The sequence below is a fragment of the Canis lupus genome, chromosome 1, assembly GCF_003254725.2.
Source record: "Canis lupus dingo isolate Sandy chromosome 1, ASM325472v2, whole genome shotgun sequence".
In the NCBI taxonomy this organism is placed as follows: Eukaryota; Metazoa; Chordata; class Mammalia; order Carnivora; family Canidae; genus Canis; species Canis lupus.
This window is the reverse complement of record NC_064243.1, coordinates 102,328,871-102,346,191: the sequence shown is the minus strand read 5'-3', so window position 1 is coordinate 102,346,191 and position 17,321 is coordinate 102,328,871. Positions and strand designations below refer to the sequence as shown.

General features: G+C 56.0%; 2 protein-coding genes across 5 annotated transcripts; one reads left to right on the top strand and one right to left on the bottom strand.

Moving 5' to 3' along the window:
- Positions 1–5,234: 5,234 nt before the first annotated feature.
- On the bottom strand, positions 5,235–10,952 carry FIZ1 (FLT3 interacting zinc finger 1). 3 transcript variants are annotated; one of them, XM_025423841.3, is made up of 3 exons: positions 10,806–10,952; positions 9,019–9,370; positions 5,235–7,482 (listed from the first exon to the last, which is right to left on the bottom strand). In XM_025423841.3, exons 2-3 carry the CDS (start codon positions 9,328–9,330, stop codon positions 6,283–6,285), a joined length of 1,512 nt encoding a protein of 503 aa, XP_025279626.1. In that variant the 5' UTR covers positions 9,331–9,370; positions 10,806–10,952; the 3' UTR covers positions 5,235–6,282. The 3 variants fall into 3 exon arrangements, with proteins under 3 accessions (XP_025279626.1, XP_048957450.1, XP_048957480.1); XM_049101493.1 differs by lacking the exon at positions 10,806–10,952 and adding an exon at positions 10,332–10,556; XM_049101523.1 differs by lacking the exon at positions 10,806–10,952 and adding an exon at positions 9,976–10,249.
- Positions 10,953–11,306: 354 nt separating this feature from the next.
- Positions 11,307–14,386, top strand: ZNF524 (zinc finger protein 524). Of its 2 annotated transcripts, none has more exons than XM_025423845.3 (2): positions 11,307–11,397; positions 13,328–14,386. In XM_025423845.3, exon 2 carries the CDS (start codon positions 13,367–13,369, stop codon positions 14,159–14,161), a length of 795 nt encoding a protein of 264 aa, XP_025279630.1. In that variant the 5' UTR covers positions 11,307–11,397; positions 13,328–13,366; the 3' UTR covers positions 14,162–14,386. The 2 variants fall into 2 exon arrangements, with proteins under 2 accessions (XP_025279630.1, XP_025279628.1); XM_025423843.3 differs by lacking the exon at positions 11,307–11,397 and adding an exon at positions 11,556–11,713.
- The last annotated feature ends 2,935 nt before the right edge of the window (positions 14,387–17,321 follow it).

The window sequence follows — 17,321 nt, the reverse complement described above, 5'->3', positions numbered from 1 at the left end:
AGTACATTCTCAATGTCATGCAACCATCCCACTATCTTGTTTCAGAACTTTTTCTGTCTCCCCAACAGAAATCTAGATTCATTAAACTGTCACTCCCCATTTCCTTTTCCTCCCAGCCCCTGGCAAGCTTTATCTCTCTATGGCTTCACCTACTGTGGACATTTTGTATCAATTGAGTCATAAAATATGTCATCTCTTATGACTAGCTTCTTTCACTTAGCATGTTTTTGAGATTTATCTACGTGTGGCATGTATTGGTAGGTCATTCCTTTTGATGGTTGAATAATATTCCACTGTATGGGTATACCGCATTTGTTTGTCCATTCATTTGTTCATGGACATTTGGGTGGTTGTTATCTTTTGGCTGTTGTGAATAGTGAGTGTTCATGTATACATTTTTGTTTTAACGGTTGTTTTCAATTCTGAGTCTATACCTGGGGGGGGGTGTTATTTCATTATGTATATTTTAAGGGCTTAACGTTTTTTCCAGAGAAAAAGAAAGAAGAAAGAAAGAAAGAAAGAAAGAAAGAAAGAAAGAAAGAAAGAAGAAAGAAAGAAAGAAAGAAAGAAAGAAAGAAAGAAAGAAAGAAAGAAAGAAAGAAAGAAAGAAAGAAAGAAGAAAGAAAAGAAAGAAAGATTCAGGAATGGAATGGTGGGAAATAGAATTTCAAGCAGAGGGAACAGCTTATGGGGGTGGGGTGGGAATGGAGATCTTGTCTTGGGGGAAACTCCAGGCCTTGGATTGTGGTGGAGAGAAGCCAGGAGCTGCACAAACCACTATGTCGGCCTCTTGGTCCAGGCTGAACGCTGGACGCATTTCTAGTGCACTGAGAAGCTATTGAAAAGGTTTTAAGCTACGGAGTCACATGATCCGATTAGTGTTTTAGAGAAATTCCTGTGAGACCCGCGTGGAGGCCCGCCGGATGCAGGGGAGACCCAGGCTGGGAGCAGGGAGGAGGCGAGGCGCGGGCCCAGGTGAGAGAGGGGCCTGGGTAGTGCTGGCCTCGGAGGGGCAGCAGGCTCCCGGGCAGGGGGCGGGACCTAGCACTGATTGGCTCAGGACTGCACTCCTGGGTGCCCGTCCCCCTGCAACTGCCTCCTCATTGGCTCTCCTGTTTCCAGCCCCACTCCCACCGGCCAGTCTCCCGCCCCCAGAAATCACATCCTGTGAACCCTGCTTGGCTTCCCAACCCTTCCTCCCGAGTTCCTAACCCCCTGCCTGTAAGGCTGGGCAGGTCTGGCCCCTGGAGCCGCCCTCAACTGATTGCTGCCTCTCTCCCACTTCACTCTGCTCCAGCCACACCACCCTCTTTGGGGACTCAGGGCCTTTGTTTGTGTGTGTGTGTGTGTGTGTGTGTGTGTGTGTGTGCGTGTGTGTGTGTTTTTAAGATTTTGTTTCTTTATTTATGAGAGCCAGAAAGAGAAAGAGGCAGAGGGATACAGGCAGAGGGAGAAGCAGGCTCCATGCAGGGAGCAGGACCTTGGACTCAATCCCCGGTCTCCAGGATCACGCCCTGGGCTGAAGGCGGCACTAAACCGCTGAGCACCCCCCCTTCCCCCCCCCCCCCCCCCCGGGCTGACTCAGGGCCTTTGAACGTGCTGTTCCCCCTGCCTGGAATGCCCTTCCCCTAGATTTCCACACTTTCCCTTACTCCCCTCATTTCTATCATATGTCCTCAGAGACACCTCCTGTCCATCGTAGCTAAAAACAGCCCTCCTGTCACCCCTATCTTCCTTACTCTGCCTTAATTTTCAATTTGTACTTAGCACAAACAAGCATCAGGTGGTTCGTGGATTACCCACTGAGGAATATAATAAAATCCCTGAGGGCAGGGGTCTGCTTTGCCAGTTTGCTTAACTGCTTATCCATCAGTGCCCAGCTGCGCCTAGAAAAGTGGATGAGCCAGGAGGGGTGAAGTTGGGGTTTCATGAGAGGGGGATGCCCCTGAAGGGAGAAGACTGAGGTGATGGGTACATGCGGAATTCAGCAGAGAGCGCAGGTGCCATCTCCTCCAGCAGATGCAAGGGGAGAGGGGAGTCATCTGCTCCAGCCCAGGAATTGGCACTCACTCCCAGAGTAAAATCCTCCCCCACCCCTTCTGAGCCTTAATTAGCACATCTATAAAATGGGGCCACAGAGAGAGGAGTGGAGTACAAGGTCCAGCCCTGCTGCCAGTCCCTAGGGAGATGGACAGGAAATGGCTGAGTCCTTGCCTCTATTGTCTCAGAAAAGATGGAGTTGGAGGTGAGGTGGGTGGAGCCTCAGCCTCCAGAGGTCCCAATTCATTAATCCCTAGCCTGCTACCATCTCCACGACAACCCTGGCTCCTTTCCAGGCCCTCAAGGCTCCAGGCAGAGCAGGTCTTTAAGTGAGCCGGTCTTGTCCCTGGGGCAGTGCCTGAATGGAAGGGGGAGAGTCTCATTTCTCCATCACAGTTTTTTGTTTTTTTTTTTTTCCCCAGGGGATGAGTCTGGTTCCTGGTTCCTGGGTGGGAGAGTGGAGGGGAACTATCTCTAAGGTTGCGTATCCCCAGGAGCTGACCTGGAGCCTTCAAACGGGCAACTGTGGATCTCCAGGCAAAAATGTCTTCTTGTTTTCTCTCTCTCCCCAAATATGCCTCCCTCTAAGTTTTCTCGTTGTGAAATATAAGACACATAGACTAAAAGAGCATGATACAGATGTTCAGTCAACAAATAATTATCAGTAGATCACCAGATTAAGAAACAGAATGTTAGCAGCCACGCCGGAGTCCATAGAAGATTTGGCATATCCTGTTCCTAGCCTAACCCATACAACCCCACTGTTCTTTTTATTTTATTTTATTTTATTTATTTATTTATTTATTTATTTATTTATTTATTTATGATAGTCACAGAGAGAGAGAGAGAGAGGCAGAGACACAGGCAGAGGGAGAAGCAGGCTCCATGCACCGGGAGCCCGATGTGGGACTCGATCCCGGGTCTCCAGGATTGCGCCCTGGGCCAAAGGCAGGCGCCAAACCGCTGCGCCACCCAGGGATCCCCCCCACTGTTCTTTTATGGGAGAGTAATTTTCTTGCTTTTCTAGATGGTTCACTACCCAATACATCCATAATAATAAACAATATTATAGTTTAGTTTTGCTTCCTTTTGAACATTATATAAATGGGATCATACTCATGTATCTGGCTTCGTGCATTGGGCTGCTTTACAACTTTCATTTGTGTAATTGTGTGTATCTCCATTCCTTTATTTCACTGCTGTATTGTATTCCATAGCATAATATACCACCATTTATTTATCTGCTATATTATTATTTTTTTAAGATTTATTTATTTATTTATTCATGAGAGACAGAGAGAGAGGCAGAGACGCAGGCAGAGGGAGAAGCAGGCTCCATGCAGGGAGCCTGAGCGGGACTCGATCCCTGGTCTCCAGGATCATGCCCTGGGCCCAAGGCAGGCGCTAAACTGCCCAGCCATCCAGGGATCCCCTATCTGCTATATTATTGATGGATATCTTAGTCTGCTGTGGCTGCTGTAACAAAATACCATAGACTGGGTGGTTTATAGACAACAGAAATTTATTGCTCCCAGTTCTGGAGGCTGGCAGTCCAAGATCAAGGCACCAGCATGCTTGCCTTCTGGGGGAGGCCCTCTTCTGGGTTTATGGCCAGTGCATTCTTGCTGTGTTCTCACGTGGTGGAAAGGGCTAGGGATCTCTCTGGAGCCTTTTAAGTTTGGGCATTGATCCCATGCATAAGGACTCCACCCTCAGGACTTAAGCACCTCCCAAAAGCTCCTTTTCCAAATACTGTCACATTGGGCCTTAGGATTTCAACATAGAGATTTTGATGGAACATAGACATTCAGACCATAGCAAAGACATATCAGCTGTTCAGAGTTTGAGGCTGTACCTGTTACTTCTGGGAATGTTTTAAATGTGTCTTCCAGTGCAGGTGAAGGAAATTCTTTGGGGTTTGTGCCTAGCAGTGGGATCACTGTTATCAAAGGATATGCACATATTCAGCCTTATTAATCGATGCCAATCCCCCAGGCATCTTAAGTTTAAGAACCTCAAAATGGGATTCTTGATCCCCCTAAGCCCCTATCCAAACCTGTTCTTCCCCTTTTCTGGCCTTGATACAAAGTGTTACCAACCAACCAGTCCCTCCTCATTCCTCCCTTTCAGTTACACACACACATTCCACCTACAGAATTCATCTTGAATCCATCCGTTTCTCTTCACCACTCTGGTCTAGGCCCCTACTGATGCATTTCTCCTGCTGCTTTGCGGTAGCCTCCTGCTGTCTCCACTTCCTTCTCCACTCAGCAGCCAGAAGGAACTTTGTAAAGTGCAAGAGGGGTCACATGCCTCCATGTTAAAATCTTGTGTCCCAGTGCTGGAGAGCACAGCCAAATGCCTGTCTTTGCCCACCATGCAGGGCCTGACCCCTCCACCTTTGTTCATCCCTCCCTCCCTCTCCTGTGGCTGTCCAGGCATCCTTCTGGTTTCAGATCAAATGCCACCTCTGTAGAGACGTCCACCGGACACATGAACAAGACAGCATAGTCACGGAGTCGCTCACTTTCTTAACATCTTTCCTCCCTTCCTTCAGCATGCTCATTAACACTCGAAAAGACTTTCATTTCTTTGATTACTTTTCTCCACCCCACCGCCCAAACACTAAAATATAAACCGCATAAGTTCTTTTCTTTGCTGTTGGATCACCCAAGAGGATGTCTGGCACAGAACAGCTACTCAGGTACTCAGTACAGGAATGTGATCTAGTGCCAGAAGACAGGAGTCACTGACTCCTTCCCTGATGGGGGAGTCCTACCCTTGATGTTGGATAGTGTTGGATAATCCTATCCTATCAAGGTTGGTCTACATTTGGTCACCTGGAGGCAGTCTAAGATATAAGGTCTCTTCTTAGGGGTAGGACTTTTCTTTAAGGAGACCATTTGGATTTTAGGGGGGCAGGTCTTATGGGATTGATGGTTTCTAAAGGCCATGTCTGGTTCTACGGGGCAAGTTCAGTCCATTGGAGGTGGATCTTGTGTTTTAAGGGATGGAGTTCCATTTAGATGAAACTTAAGCCATTTCTGATTTTAATGGTCTTGCACTATCTAAGAGACTCATTTGTCAAAGGGAGGGATGGAGGGAAGATCTGTCTCTACTTAGGGAGCTCATCCTAAATCAGGGACAGAAATTCCCACCTCTTTGGAGCCAAGGATCAGAAAATGAGACAGCAATGACTGACAGGACAAGGTTTATTGGGATCCTGGAGACATTAGGGAATGGGATGAGGGGCAAGGTTGAGGCTCACAGGGGGAACCCCGTAGCCAAACCCCCCTTCCCCTTGGGGTTAAGAGTAACACAGAGACAGACAAACCAACAGAGATGAAAAGACAGGTGCTACAACAGAGTGGGAGGAAAACCCCATGTCCACCACCTCCCACTCAGATGAGTTCACAGGATGGGGAATGATGTGGACTGGCCCATACTCTAGAGGAAGGGAGGAGTGTCTGCCCTATTTGCCTAAGGAGAGCGGGGGTACAGGCCACAATCTGGACCAGCCCATTCCAGTGGACAGGGGTGTGTATCTGATTCAGTTCATTCTACTGGGCGGGAAGGATTTCAAACCAGCCTATTCTAGTGTTTGGGATGGGGAAATTCACTAGGGTTGATCCATTGTGCAGTAGGGGAGGGAGACCTAATTGGGGACAGGGGTTGAGGGCAGGGGGCATCTACCCTGGTCCTCTTTCAGCATAAGGAATGAAATGGGGGTGGAGGAAAGGCAGATTCCGGCTATATCCTTTGGGGGGGGGGCACCAGTGACTGGTGGGTAGCATTTGGGAGATCTAGGGAAATTTGGGGACATGGTCCCCCCACATTCTCCAGATCAAGGTCCTTGGGAATGATGGCTCTTGGGGAGAGGGGCACTCTTCCTTTGGGGGAAGGATGCCCATCTCTTATTAGTAGGGTCCTCAAGATGAGAAGTACTTGTAGAGACCCATTTCTCATTGCTAGCCCCCCCTAGCTTGGGGAGGCCTGTTGATTTGGGGGTGCCCAGCATTTACTCCAGAGGTGTCAAGCTCAGGAGTTTCTTCTGAGATCCTGGACTCTGGAGCTGCAGAGTCTCTCCCTGTTCATTTGCTGCCCCCAGCTCAGGGGTCTGCGTGGGTGTCTGGTGGCCCCGTGTTAACGGCTGGGGTCGCTCATGGCTGGGGTCGCTCACCGCAGGCCCCTGCGTCCAGCCCCTAGGGAGGGGCTGTCAGGCGGAGGCGCGGCCTGACGGGGTCAGTCCATGCCCCGGTGCAGCTTCAAGTGCCGCGAGAGGTTGCTGAGTGTGATAAAGCCCTTGCCGCAGATGTGGCAGGGGAAGGGCCGCTCGGTGCCGTGCAGCAGCCGGTGGCGCTTGAGGTAGCACTCGTGGCGGAAGAACTTGCCGCACTCCAGGCACGGGAACGGCTTCTCACCCGTATGCACGAGCACGTGCCGCTCCAAGTCGCGCGGTGAGCGGAACAGCTTCTCGCACTCGGAGCAGCCAAAGATCTTCTTGCCCCGGCCGGAGCCGGATGCGGCCTCCCCGGGACTGGGATCCCCCTCGGGGGCCACCGCGGCTGCCTCTGCGCCGCCGCCCTCGCCGTGGCTGGCCCGCCGGTGCTCCTCCAGGGCCGCTAGGGCAGCATACAGGGCCCCACAGTGGCCGCAGCCGTACGTGGCGGGGCCCGAGTGGGCCTCCAGGTGGCTGGCTAGCGCTGCAGCTGATGCGAAGAAGGTCCCGCAGTCGCACTGGTATAGGGTGTCTTCCGAAGCCTCGGCTGCAGCCGCCGGGGCAGGGGCCTCCCCACCGCCTTCAGGGAGCAGCCCCCCGAGCTCGGGCACGCCGCCCCCAGTGCTGCCCAGGAGCAGCCCGCCGTCCCAGGCTGGTTGCGCGGGGCCCGCCTCCGCAGGGCCGCCGCTCTCGCCCACCACGTCGGGCCCAGAGCTGGCCCCCGAGGCCCAGGCCTGCACAGGGGGCCCGCCGGGGCCCTGCAGGTCGTGCGTCAGCTTGTGCCGCTCCAGCAGTGCAGGGGCGTTGAAGTCGCGCTCGCAGCGCGGGCACTTGAAGGGCTTCACGTCGGTGTGCGCGGCCCAGTGGGCCGCCAGCTCACGGCCATGGTCAAAGCGCCGCGCACAGGCACCACACGCAAACGGGGGCAGTGAGGCGGCGGCGGCAGCAGCGGCCTCCGCCAGCCCCCAGCTGCCCGGGCCCGCGCCCGCCCCCTCTGGACCCTCTCCGCCCCCGGCCCCTGCGCCCCGGCACACGGAGCAGGGCCCCACATTGCAGCAGACGGAGCAGGGCGCGCTCAAGGCTGGCAGGCCTGGACCGGTTTGTAGCGGGGACGGGAGCACCCCGCGGTGCTGTCGCTTGAGATGGCGGCCCAGGCTGGAGCGCGAGGAGAAGCGGAGCTCGCAGACCAGGCAGCAGTAGGGCTTCTCACCAGTGTGTACGACCTGGGAGGACAGGAGAAAGAGCATAGCATCAGGTCATCACTTCCAGAGAGATGCGGCCCAAGCTCCCTGCTGCAGCTACAAAGCCCCATATAGCTCCAATCCTCTCACTTGTCTTCTTCTTTTTTTATTTTTATTTTTTATGATAGTCACAGAGAGAGAGAGGCAGAGACATAGGCAGAGGGAGAAGCAGGCTCCATGCACCGAGAGCCCGACGTGGGATTCGATCCCGGGTCTCCAGGATCGCGCCCGGGGCCAAAGGCAGGTGCTAAACCGCTGCACCACCCAGGGATCCCTCTCACTTGTCTTCTATAAATTGGGTCGTGTTGGCATTCTTTTGGTCCCTTCATTCTCAGGACCTTTACACATGCTGGTCCTTAAGACTGGAAGACTCTTCCTCCCATTCTTCCGGATTAACTTCTATTCCTTTTCAACAAGCCCACCCAGGAGATTGGGACTCCCTGTTAGAGTGGCCAAGTCCTAGGGCTCTGAGCACTAACAAAACTGGGTTCAAACCCCAGCTCTGCCTTCCACTCTCAGTGAAAACTGGACAAGTAAACATCATCTCTGGGACTCTACTCTTCTCCTCTGTGATATGTGCTACCTACCTCACAGGGTTTTTGTGACAGGATAAAATCATCACTAAAAAATGACTCAATTCCTAGAAATTAGAATTATCGTTGACAAACTTTCCAATGTCCTATTGGTGTCCTCTACAGCAGTGGATGTTAGGGAAAGGTAGAGAGGAACATTTATAATTCCCTGGGCTGGGATCCCTGGGTGGCGCAGCGGTTTGGCGCCTGCCTTCGGCCTGGGGTGTGATCCTGGAGACCCAGGATTGAATCTCACGTCGGGTTCCCTGCATGGAGCCTGCTTCTCCCTCTGCCTGTGTCTCTGCCTCTCTGTCTCTCTCTGTGTGACTATCATGAATAAATAAAATCTTTAAAAATATATATATAATTCCCTGGGCTGGGAGGTGGCTTTTTAAGATAAATGCCCAAACTTCTAGAGCAAAAACTGTCCAAAAGAACTTTCTGAAATGGGGATCCCTGGGTGGCTCAGCGGTTTAGTGCCTGCCTTTGGCCCAGGGTGCGATCCTGGGGTCCCAGGATCGAGTTCCGCGTCGGGCTCCTGGCATGGAGCCTGCTTCTCCCTCCTCCTGTCTCTCTGCCTCTCTCTGTGTTTATCATGAATAAATAAATAAATAAATAAATAAATAAATAAATAAATCTTAAAAAAAAAAAGAACTTTCTGAAATGATGGAAACATTCTATATTTGCCACTGACCAACGAGGCAGCCATGAGCGACTGGTACTTGTCATGTGGCCAATGTATGGTGCAAGACTGTGCTTTACTGATATTGGCCTCTGTGGTTTATTTAAAAGTCTGGGAGTAGAAGAGGGAGATTTGGAGCGACGAGTCCTTTTGATTGGTAGTTCCTGCCTGGAGAACTGTAAGGCTAAGTGAGAAAATACAGTGTTCTCTGCTGTCCAGTGAGGAGCCCTGTGACTCCCACGGTGGCCAGCCTGTTGGACTCACCTGGTGGTGCAGCAGGCCGGTGGAGTCTCGGAACCCTTTAGGGCAGGCAGAGCAGCGGTAGGGCCGTTCGCCGGTGTGCGAACGCAGGTGGTTGGCCAGGTTGAAGCTGTGTTTGAAGCCCTTGCCACAGCGTGGACATGCGTGGGGTTTGAGTGCAGTGTGCCGGGCGAAGTGGCGCCGAAGGTCCGAGCGGTAGCGGAAGCTCTTCCCACACTCACTGCAGTGAAATGGGACCCGGGGAGCGGCAGCGGGAGGTGCTGGGGCCGGGGCCGGGGCAGGGACCGGGGGCACTGGCAGTGGGGCATCATCCATGGTGGCGTGGTGCGAGGGCAGTGGCAAGTGGAGGCTATCTCTGGAGCAAGGGGGAGACACGGATGGCAAGTGAGGTAGTCAGCTCCCCACGAGCCCTCTCCATCAGGCTCCCTGGACTCACACACCCACCCTTTTCCCCCTGGGAACCCTTCCCACTTCCCTCCAAGCCACACTCACCGTCCCTTAAGCCCCTCCCACTCCCCTACAAACCCTCCTCCCACTCCTCTGCCGATCTTTCCCATGCCGGCCAGATGGTTTCCACCCTACTGGACGGTTTTTAAGCCTCTCACTTTCTTTTCCAATGGACTCCCCACTCCTCTCTAAACTCCATCCACTGTTGGTAAGCCGTGCCCACTCCAATATAAACTCCGCCCACTGTTGGTAAGCCACGCCTACTCCCAGTCAGGTACCACCTAGTCTTCCCAAGGTCCCCCCCACACAGTTCCCAAAGCCTCTTGTATTCCTAGATAAGACCCTTCCCCTCTGAAAGGCCCTCCCACTCTTCTTCATGAGTGAAAGTCATCTTCAGACAAAGAGTCACATTCCTAGGGAATGAGAGGACAAAGGTGTGGGGGCCCTGGAACCTCCAGTGAGACCAAGTAAAACTCGGTCCATCTGCAGCATAGGGATAGCAGGAGTACCTACCTCATGCAGTGGAGGTGAGCATTAGGCAAAACTGGCAATGCATACTGGGAGCTTACGTACGTAGGCAGGGGCGCAACGAGTGCTCAGCAGGTAAGCTGTTCTGATTAGGACAGTCTGCTAAGTTCCTCTGAGTTTCCCAAGTCCCACCAAGCATTCTCCGCTAAGGTCCGCCTCCAAAGCTGCATTCAGTTTTTCCCTGAACTCTGACTTGTGAGGAAGCCCGGTCCTCTGCAAGACCTCTCCCCTCCCCCCCCCTTTCTCAGCCCTCTACTGGGAGCGCCTCCCCACCCCCCTAAGTCACCGCACTCCCGTTCCGGAGACTTGTTAATTCCACCAGGACTAGCCAAATCACACACCTCAGTCCCATCACCTCCCCGTGCGCACTCCCAGACGAACGATTCCCCTTCTGCTCTAAGCTGTGCCCGCCTTTGCCCTGAGCTCGGTTCCTCCACTCAGCCCCAGGTAGGTCCCGTCTATCTTTCAAGCCCGGCCCATTTCCATCCCAAGCCACGCCCACTCTGGAAGCTCCTCCCTGCGGTTGCTCCGCCCCCGCCGCCACGAAGCCCCGCCTCCTTCCCACCCAGTAGCCCGCAGGGCTGCCCACCCCCCCCCCACGTCGGCTCTGGGACCAAGGCCCCGAGTACCGGCCTTTTGTGCCCCTCCCCCCTGCCCCTAAAAGGTGCGGCCCGGGGCGCCCGGGGCACGAGCAGCCCAGGCGGGACCCGCAGCGGGGCGGGCCCACCTCGCTCGTTCGGAGCGGGGGTTCTGGAGCCCTGGGGCGGGCCCAGGGGGCCGGGAAAGTCAGTCGGCTTTTCTCTTTAATTACTTACACCTCCCTCTGGGCGCCGACATTTTGGGCAGCGGGGGCAGCGTCACTTCCACCTGGGGGCCCCTCGACTTCCGCCTCGGCTCCCTTCTTCCCCACACTCCTCCTTTCTCCCGCCCCCTTGGCTTCCCCCTCTCCCCCGCCCTTCTCTGCTTCCCGTGCCTTCCCCTAGCCCTGGAGGTTGGAGAAGCCAGGGCGCCGCCATCTTGGGTGAGGGCAGGGTGGGGGCGGGGCCTGGGGCGACTCCTGCGCCATGCAGACTAAGGGCAGCCAGTTCTCTGCGCTGCCTCTTCTCCGTCCCTGCCCTGACGGGTGTTAACGTGAATGAGAGCAGATTTGATTCTCTTTTCGCAGCCCCACGCTCCTCCTAGTGGAGTTGCATCAGGAGAACGGAAAAATCGAAGTTCGGCGACTGTGGTAGCGCTCAGAGTAAAGAGCAGGCTCCATCTTGTCTGCGCTCCTGGGCGCTTTGAAGCCTACCAGGCGCCATGTTAATTATGGGAACTAGCAGCCATTTTCCCGCTTCTCATCCCTGCGGTACCTTTGATTGGGTCACCCTGCTGGGTGCTTTGTGAGAGGACAGATTTTCCTACAAGGTTGGGGAATGTGTTGGTGGGGTTATTTCCCGCTCGGGGCCGGTGAGGGCCACGGGCGCACGGGCGCGTTTTCCCTGCGAGGATGTAAGCGGTTCTTAGGACCCAGCGCGTCCTCTTTGTTTCCCGCGGGCGCAGGCCCGACGGAGAGGGTATAGCGGAGGGAGGGGGATGGAGGAGGGAGGAGGAGGGAGAGGGCGGGGCTGTCCCCGCGCGCGCCGCCGAGGGGCAGGGCCCCCTGGCCCCCGCCCTTTCCCACGCACCGGCCCCGTCGCCCCCGCGCGCGCACACTCGCGAGCCCAGGCGACATGCAAATGAGGTACCCGAGAGGCGGGGGTCCGGGCGGGGAGAGGGGAGAGGAGGGAGGGGAGGCCTGGGGCCGCGCACTCCTGGAGCGCGCCCCACACCTGCCTCTGCGCCCGCGCGCGCGCGTGCCGACCTCGCGCCCCGCGGAGGCGGCCCGGGCGCGCGCGCGCAGACCCCCTTCCTGGCGGCCCTCGCCGTCCGCGGCCCGCGAGCCGCTCATTGGCCGCCGCCCCCGCAGGGCCCGCCCCGCGCGCTCGGGCCGGCGGGCGCGCGCTTGAACGGGGGCGACGGAGGGGCCAGGGGCCAGGGCATGATTCCAGGGACCTGGGTTCTAGTCCAGACCTTCTTGCCCAAGCGAATCTTGTGATCGTGGAGAAGTGCTGGCCGCTCTCTCGTCTCCCGTGTGCGTGCCCTGTCCAAGGGGAGCAGTGACACCTGCAGCCCCGCTACTAACTGCACCTTTGCTTTCCTCCCTTTCTCCTGTGTGACATCTTAGTCTCCTGGTCCCAGGCTCTGGGATCGGAGGTGCTGGTTCCCGGTGGTGGTGGTGGTGGTGGTGGTGGTGGTGGTGGTGGTGGTGGTGGTGGTGGTTTGTAGAGTGCTTCGTATCACCAACTGACAACACTGCTATGTGCACTTTACAGAGGTGGAAACTGGCTCAGAGAAACAGTCACTTGTTAGTTAGCGGCAGACCTGGAGACTAGCACGAGTGTAAGGGACTCCTTCAGGTCCCCTTGTCTTCTGGATCCATGTCTTCAAACTCCCAAGACTGTTGGGGTCCTTGAGATCTGCTTCGGGTCTTGGTCCTGCTACTTATTGGCAGGGAGGGCTTGGACAACTGACTTGGCTTTCCTGTGCCTCTGTTACCCCAGTTGCAAAATGGGGATGATGTGCCATTATCCAGAGAGTTGATGTGAGGCTGCCACTCACCCAGATAACACAGGTTGATACATCACTTCTGCACTGAGCACTTTATGTGTATTATCCAAATAACATGACTGTGAATAGGTGGAGCTATTCATCCTGTTTTGCGAAAGGCTTAACTGAGGCTCAGAGAAACGAGCACTTTGCCCCAGACCACACAGAGAGTAAGTGATAGACCTCGAAATTGAACTCAGAACCTCTGACTTGGGAACCCAGACTCTTGAGTTCTATTTCTTCATCCACGACTCGGGGCCAAACATCTCCTGGGACCAGTCCCTTTCTTCTAGTCCTAAACTCCCACTCCTCCCACTTGGTCAGTCGGGACAAAACATTTCTGGGCCTCCATGGCTCAGGCGTGATGGGCTCTTGTTTTGAGGATCGAAATACCAGCCCTTACCCTTAGTTGGATCTATCCTATCCTCCCATGAAGATTTTTCTTTATTTCAGTTGAAGTTGACCCTAAACTTCCAGGAGAGGGGTTAGGGAGGCTTAGGGGATGCCTGTGTGGCTCAGTTCAGTGTCTGCTCACCAACTGTTACAGAATACCTTGCTGTTTTACCCACCAGTGTGGCTATAACTGTCCAGGTGAATGTCGGCCATGCCCAGGTCAAGAGACTCGGACCAAGGGATGGGCGAGGTGTTGGGGGACAAGGGATGCTCCAGACCCTCCCTGCACTGACGGCTGCCCCCTCTCTCCTCTTAGCCCGGCTCCAGTGCCCAGACCCAAGTCCCCCACTGCTCAATGGACATCCCCAGCCCAGACCCGTTGCCTTCGCCTTTGCCAGGGGAGGAAGAGAAACCTCTGGCCTTACCTTCTCCTGTTCCCCGGGGCCGCCGAGGCCGGCGTCCCGGTGGGGCCACCTCCTCGAATCAGACGCTCAAGGCCACCCTCCCTCGCAAGCGGGGCCGCCCCCCCAAGTCAGGGCAGGAGCCCCCGCTGGCACAGGGGGTGACAGCCCCTGTGGGCAGCGGCGGTGGCAGCGACCTCCTGTTGATCGATGATCAGGGTGTACCCTATACCGTCTCTGAGGGGTCAGCGGCAGGTTTGCCTGAGGGCTCTGGCCCTAAGAAGGCCCCACACTTCTGCCCGGTGTGCCTGCGGGCCTTCCCCTACCTCTCCGACCTGGAACGCCACAGCATCTCACACTCAGAGCTGAAGCCGCATGAGTGCAAGGATTGCGGCAAGACCTTCAAGAGGTCCAGCCACCTCCGGCGGCACTGCAACATCCATGCCGGCCTGCGGCCTTTCCGCTGCCCACTCTGCCCCCGCCGCTTCCGTGAGGCGGGCGAGCTGGCCCACCACCACCGTGTCCACTCTGGGGAGCGCCCCTACCAGTGCCCTGTCTGCCGGCTGCGCTTCACGGAGGCCAACACGCTCCGGCGCCATGCCAAGCGCAAGCACCCCGAGGCCATGGGGGTGCCCCTGTGTTCCCCGGACCCAGGGCCTGAACCACCGTGGGACGAGGAGGGCATTCCGGCTACAACAGGGGCTGAGGAGGAGGTGGAGGAGGAGCCGGAGGAGAAAGAGCTGGCTTGATCCTGGGCCATGGCTCCCCAGGTCAGGTTTACAGCTGGGAGTTCAGCTGGTGCTGAGCCTGGGCAGGAGAGCTGGGCCCCCCTCATACCTGGTGGTCCTCTCGTTGTGGGAGGGGGTTGAGGGTGAGGACCTGAACTCTTGGGTCCTGCTGCCTTCTGCCACCCTCCCCCGGACTGACAGGCCCCTGGAGGTAGGGGCCTTGGAAATAAATCTCTGCCTACTGGCTTCCTGTGTGTATTCAGTGATGCTACCAGGGCTGGCCCTTCCTTCAAATGCCCTCCTGTCCCTATGTCACCCTGATGGGAGTGCATGGAGTTTGGAGGAACCCTCATCTTATGTGCCTTGTTATCACGCCTGGCGCTGAAAACTGGCTTGCGGGAAGCCTTTGCCCCCTCCCTCATCTCCAGCGGACCTCACGTACTCCATGTAAATATCCACTCTAAAACACTGAAACCTCTGTGCAAACATGACTCTAGGTCCCCTTGCCCCATTCCAGCCAGATTCTTGGAAGTGCACTCACTACTTTGCCCCATCTTTTTATCCTGACACTGTAGGAAAAACTGAGGTGAGGGTTGTGGGCAGAACCGATAACTTGGGTAAGGCGTGGGTAGAAGGTGAGAGGACCGGCAAAGGTGAGAGGTGTAGCCAGGAGGGGCGGGGCCGGAGGGGCGAAGCTTAGGGAAAGTGCTGCGAACAAGGTGGGGCTGACATTGGTTTAGCGGTGGGCAGGTAGAAGGTATAGATTTAGAAGGAACGAAAAGGGTTTATCTGAGAGGAGAGCAAGATGTTAGGAGAGGCGGGAACTGTTAAAGATGCAGAGAGGTGGGCATGATGTTCAGACCGAGGGGGTGCCTAGGATCCGGGTACCTAGGAAGGGGTAAGGAAAGGAAACCCCTGAGACAGGGCAGTTAGTAGGGAGGGGCGGGGCTGACGCAAGGGGTTTGGTGCAGCCTAAAAACGTCTGAGAAGCACGGCTTAAAAGAAAGAGCTGGGGCTGTGGGCGGGGCTGAGGAGGGAGAGGTGGAATTCTTGGGGACTCGGAGGTGGGGAAGAACAGGAGAAAGCCCTAGCGTACTGGGGCGAGGAGGACGGATTTTGAGGCAATGGGCGGGGCTTCAGTAATTAAGCCAGGAAAATGGGCGTGAATCCGAAAGGGGGCGGGGCTTAAGTGCGAGACTTATGAGCGGGGCGTGGTCTAACCGGATGTCCGGATCGTGTGGGCGGTGCCCTAGGAGGCGGGCGTTCAGAGCGCAGGCGCACGTTGCTCAGCTCGGCTACCGGAAGCGGTTTAGGCTTTCCCCGTCCGCGTCTCCGAGCCAGCGCGCAGGCGCAGTTTCTTTTCCCGGTCGCCAAGGCCGCCCCCTCTTTCCGCTCCTCCACGCCGGCGCCTCGGAGACGGGCGCGACTTCCGCTTCCGGGCGGGCGGGCAGGCAGGCGGCGCGGGGCTGCCGGGGAGGGGGAGGGGGCGGCACTTCCGGTCGGGCCCTCGGGTCTCCCCGGAGCGGCGGCGTCTCCTCCGCCTCCTCGGCCTCCTCCCGGCGGAGACCCCTGCGCCGGTGAGTGACGGGGCGCGTGGCCCGGGGGCCTGGGGGAAACGGGGGCGGGGGGTCCCGCCTTGGCCCACTCTGGTCCCCAGAACGTCCCTGTCAGTACCTCTCTCGCCGGGCCCTCTCCGGGGGTCCACGGTCATGCCCCCTGTGAGACCTTTCCAGACATCTGCCCCCCCCCCCCCCCCCCGCAACGCCCCCGTGCAGGACGACTGCCGGAGCACTCTGGTTTGTGGCGATCCCTTACACGGCTGCTAGGGCCCCCCATGAATGCTTCTTCGGAGGCTCGCTTCTGCATAATCTCCTGTCATTGCTGCCTCTGGGACAGCCCTCCGATCGGCACCAGCCTCATGGGGGCAGCTGCCCGCGGACTGTCGGTTCGGAGTGTTGCACTGGTGCGCTGCTGCAGACCTGCCCTCTTTCCTCTGCACACACAGCAGCCTCCAGGTCTCCTGCACCCGCGCCCGCCCCCTCCCCGCGGAAGAATACTTTCTCTTCCAGTCTGCAGCCGCAATGCCTTTTTGTCCTTCTGCACCACCCTCCCGCAGTACTTGAGAATACCCCTTCAGCCCCCCCCCCCCCACCAATAGAATAGCTCCCTCTAGAGTTCTGCTCTCACCCATATCCTCTCCCCCTTCAGGTAAAATAGCTGCCCGGTGTAGCTCCAGGCTCTGATGAAATGCTTGTGCCCCGCCTCCCCCCCCCCCCCCCATCGGGGCAGTCCCTGCCCTCAGTCCTCTGGGGGAACAGCCCTCGCCCCCACCCCTTGAGGCTCTCCCTTAGGCTGCACCTCTTTCCCCAGCGGCAACAACTCTCTCCTGCCACTTCTCACCCAACTTCATTTCATCCCCTGAACACCCCAGAGAAGACCCCCAGCCTTTCTGTGGTCTGACCTCTTCTCTTCCCCAGGCATTAATGCATGCATACATACATTCATTCATTTAGTGTTCTAGGTGCAGGGCATACAGAGATGAAGGAGAAGATGCAGTCTTTCATTTTGTGGGTTTTACAGTCTAGTTGAGGAGAGTTCAAAACTAGTGAATAAGGTCAGTTTTGTTTTCTGGGTTCTCCCTGTGCCTGATGGGCAACTTCACAGGTGAAACAACCATGTAATGATCTGGATGGATTGTTTCAGGCAGAGAGAATAGCAAGTGCCAAGGTCCTGAGGTGGTCATGATCATGGTGAGTGGAGGAGCACCAGGAGAGGTCAGTGAAGTTGGAGCAGAGGACCTGAAGAGAAGAACAAGAGGAGGGACAGTTTGATCTCACAGGGCCTTGGGTGTAGTAAGGGTGTTGTGATCAATTATCTGGCCTTTGTCAGCTCTACCAAGCCCAAAATGTTCTTCATTTGTTCATTCATTCATTTGTTCAGCAAGTGTTTGGTGAGGGCCTTTTACACGCTGGGGATGCAGTAGAGAACAAAATAGACAAAAACCTTTACCCTCGTGGTTGCCTGTGCTAGTTTATAGAACAACTAAAAAGCAAAATACAGCAGGATCAGGGTATATTACAGGGGAGAAGGCAAGAAGGCCTCCTCTAAAAGATTCCCATTGTCATCTTGTTGCTCCAAGATACCACACACCAAAAAGTTACAGTTGTGCATGAACCCTGTT

Bases quoted from the DNA above. Each gene is read 5' to 3' on its own strand.
- FIZ1 (XM_049101493.1), bottom strand. The intron at 7,483-9,018 runs GTGAGTCCAACA...CTGTCCTCCCAG, and splicing joins CCGGCCTGCTGCACCACCAG to GTCGTACACACTGGTGAGAA.
- ZNF524 (XM_025423845.3), top strand. From the start codon at position 13,367: ATGGACATCCCCAGCCCAGACCCGTTGCCTTCGCCTTTGCCAGGGGAG.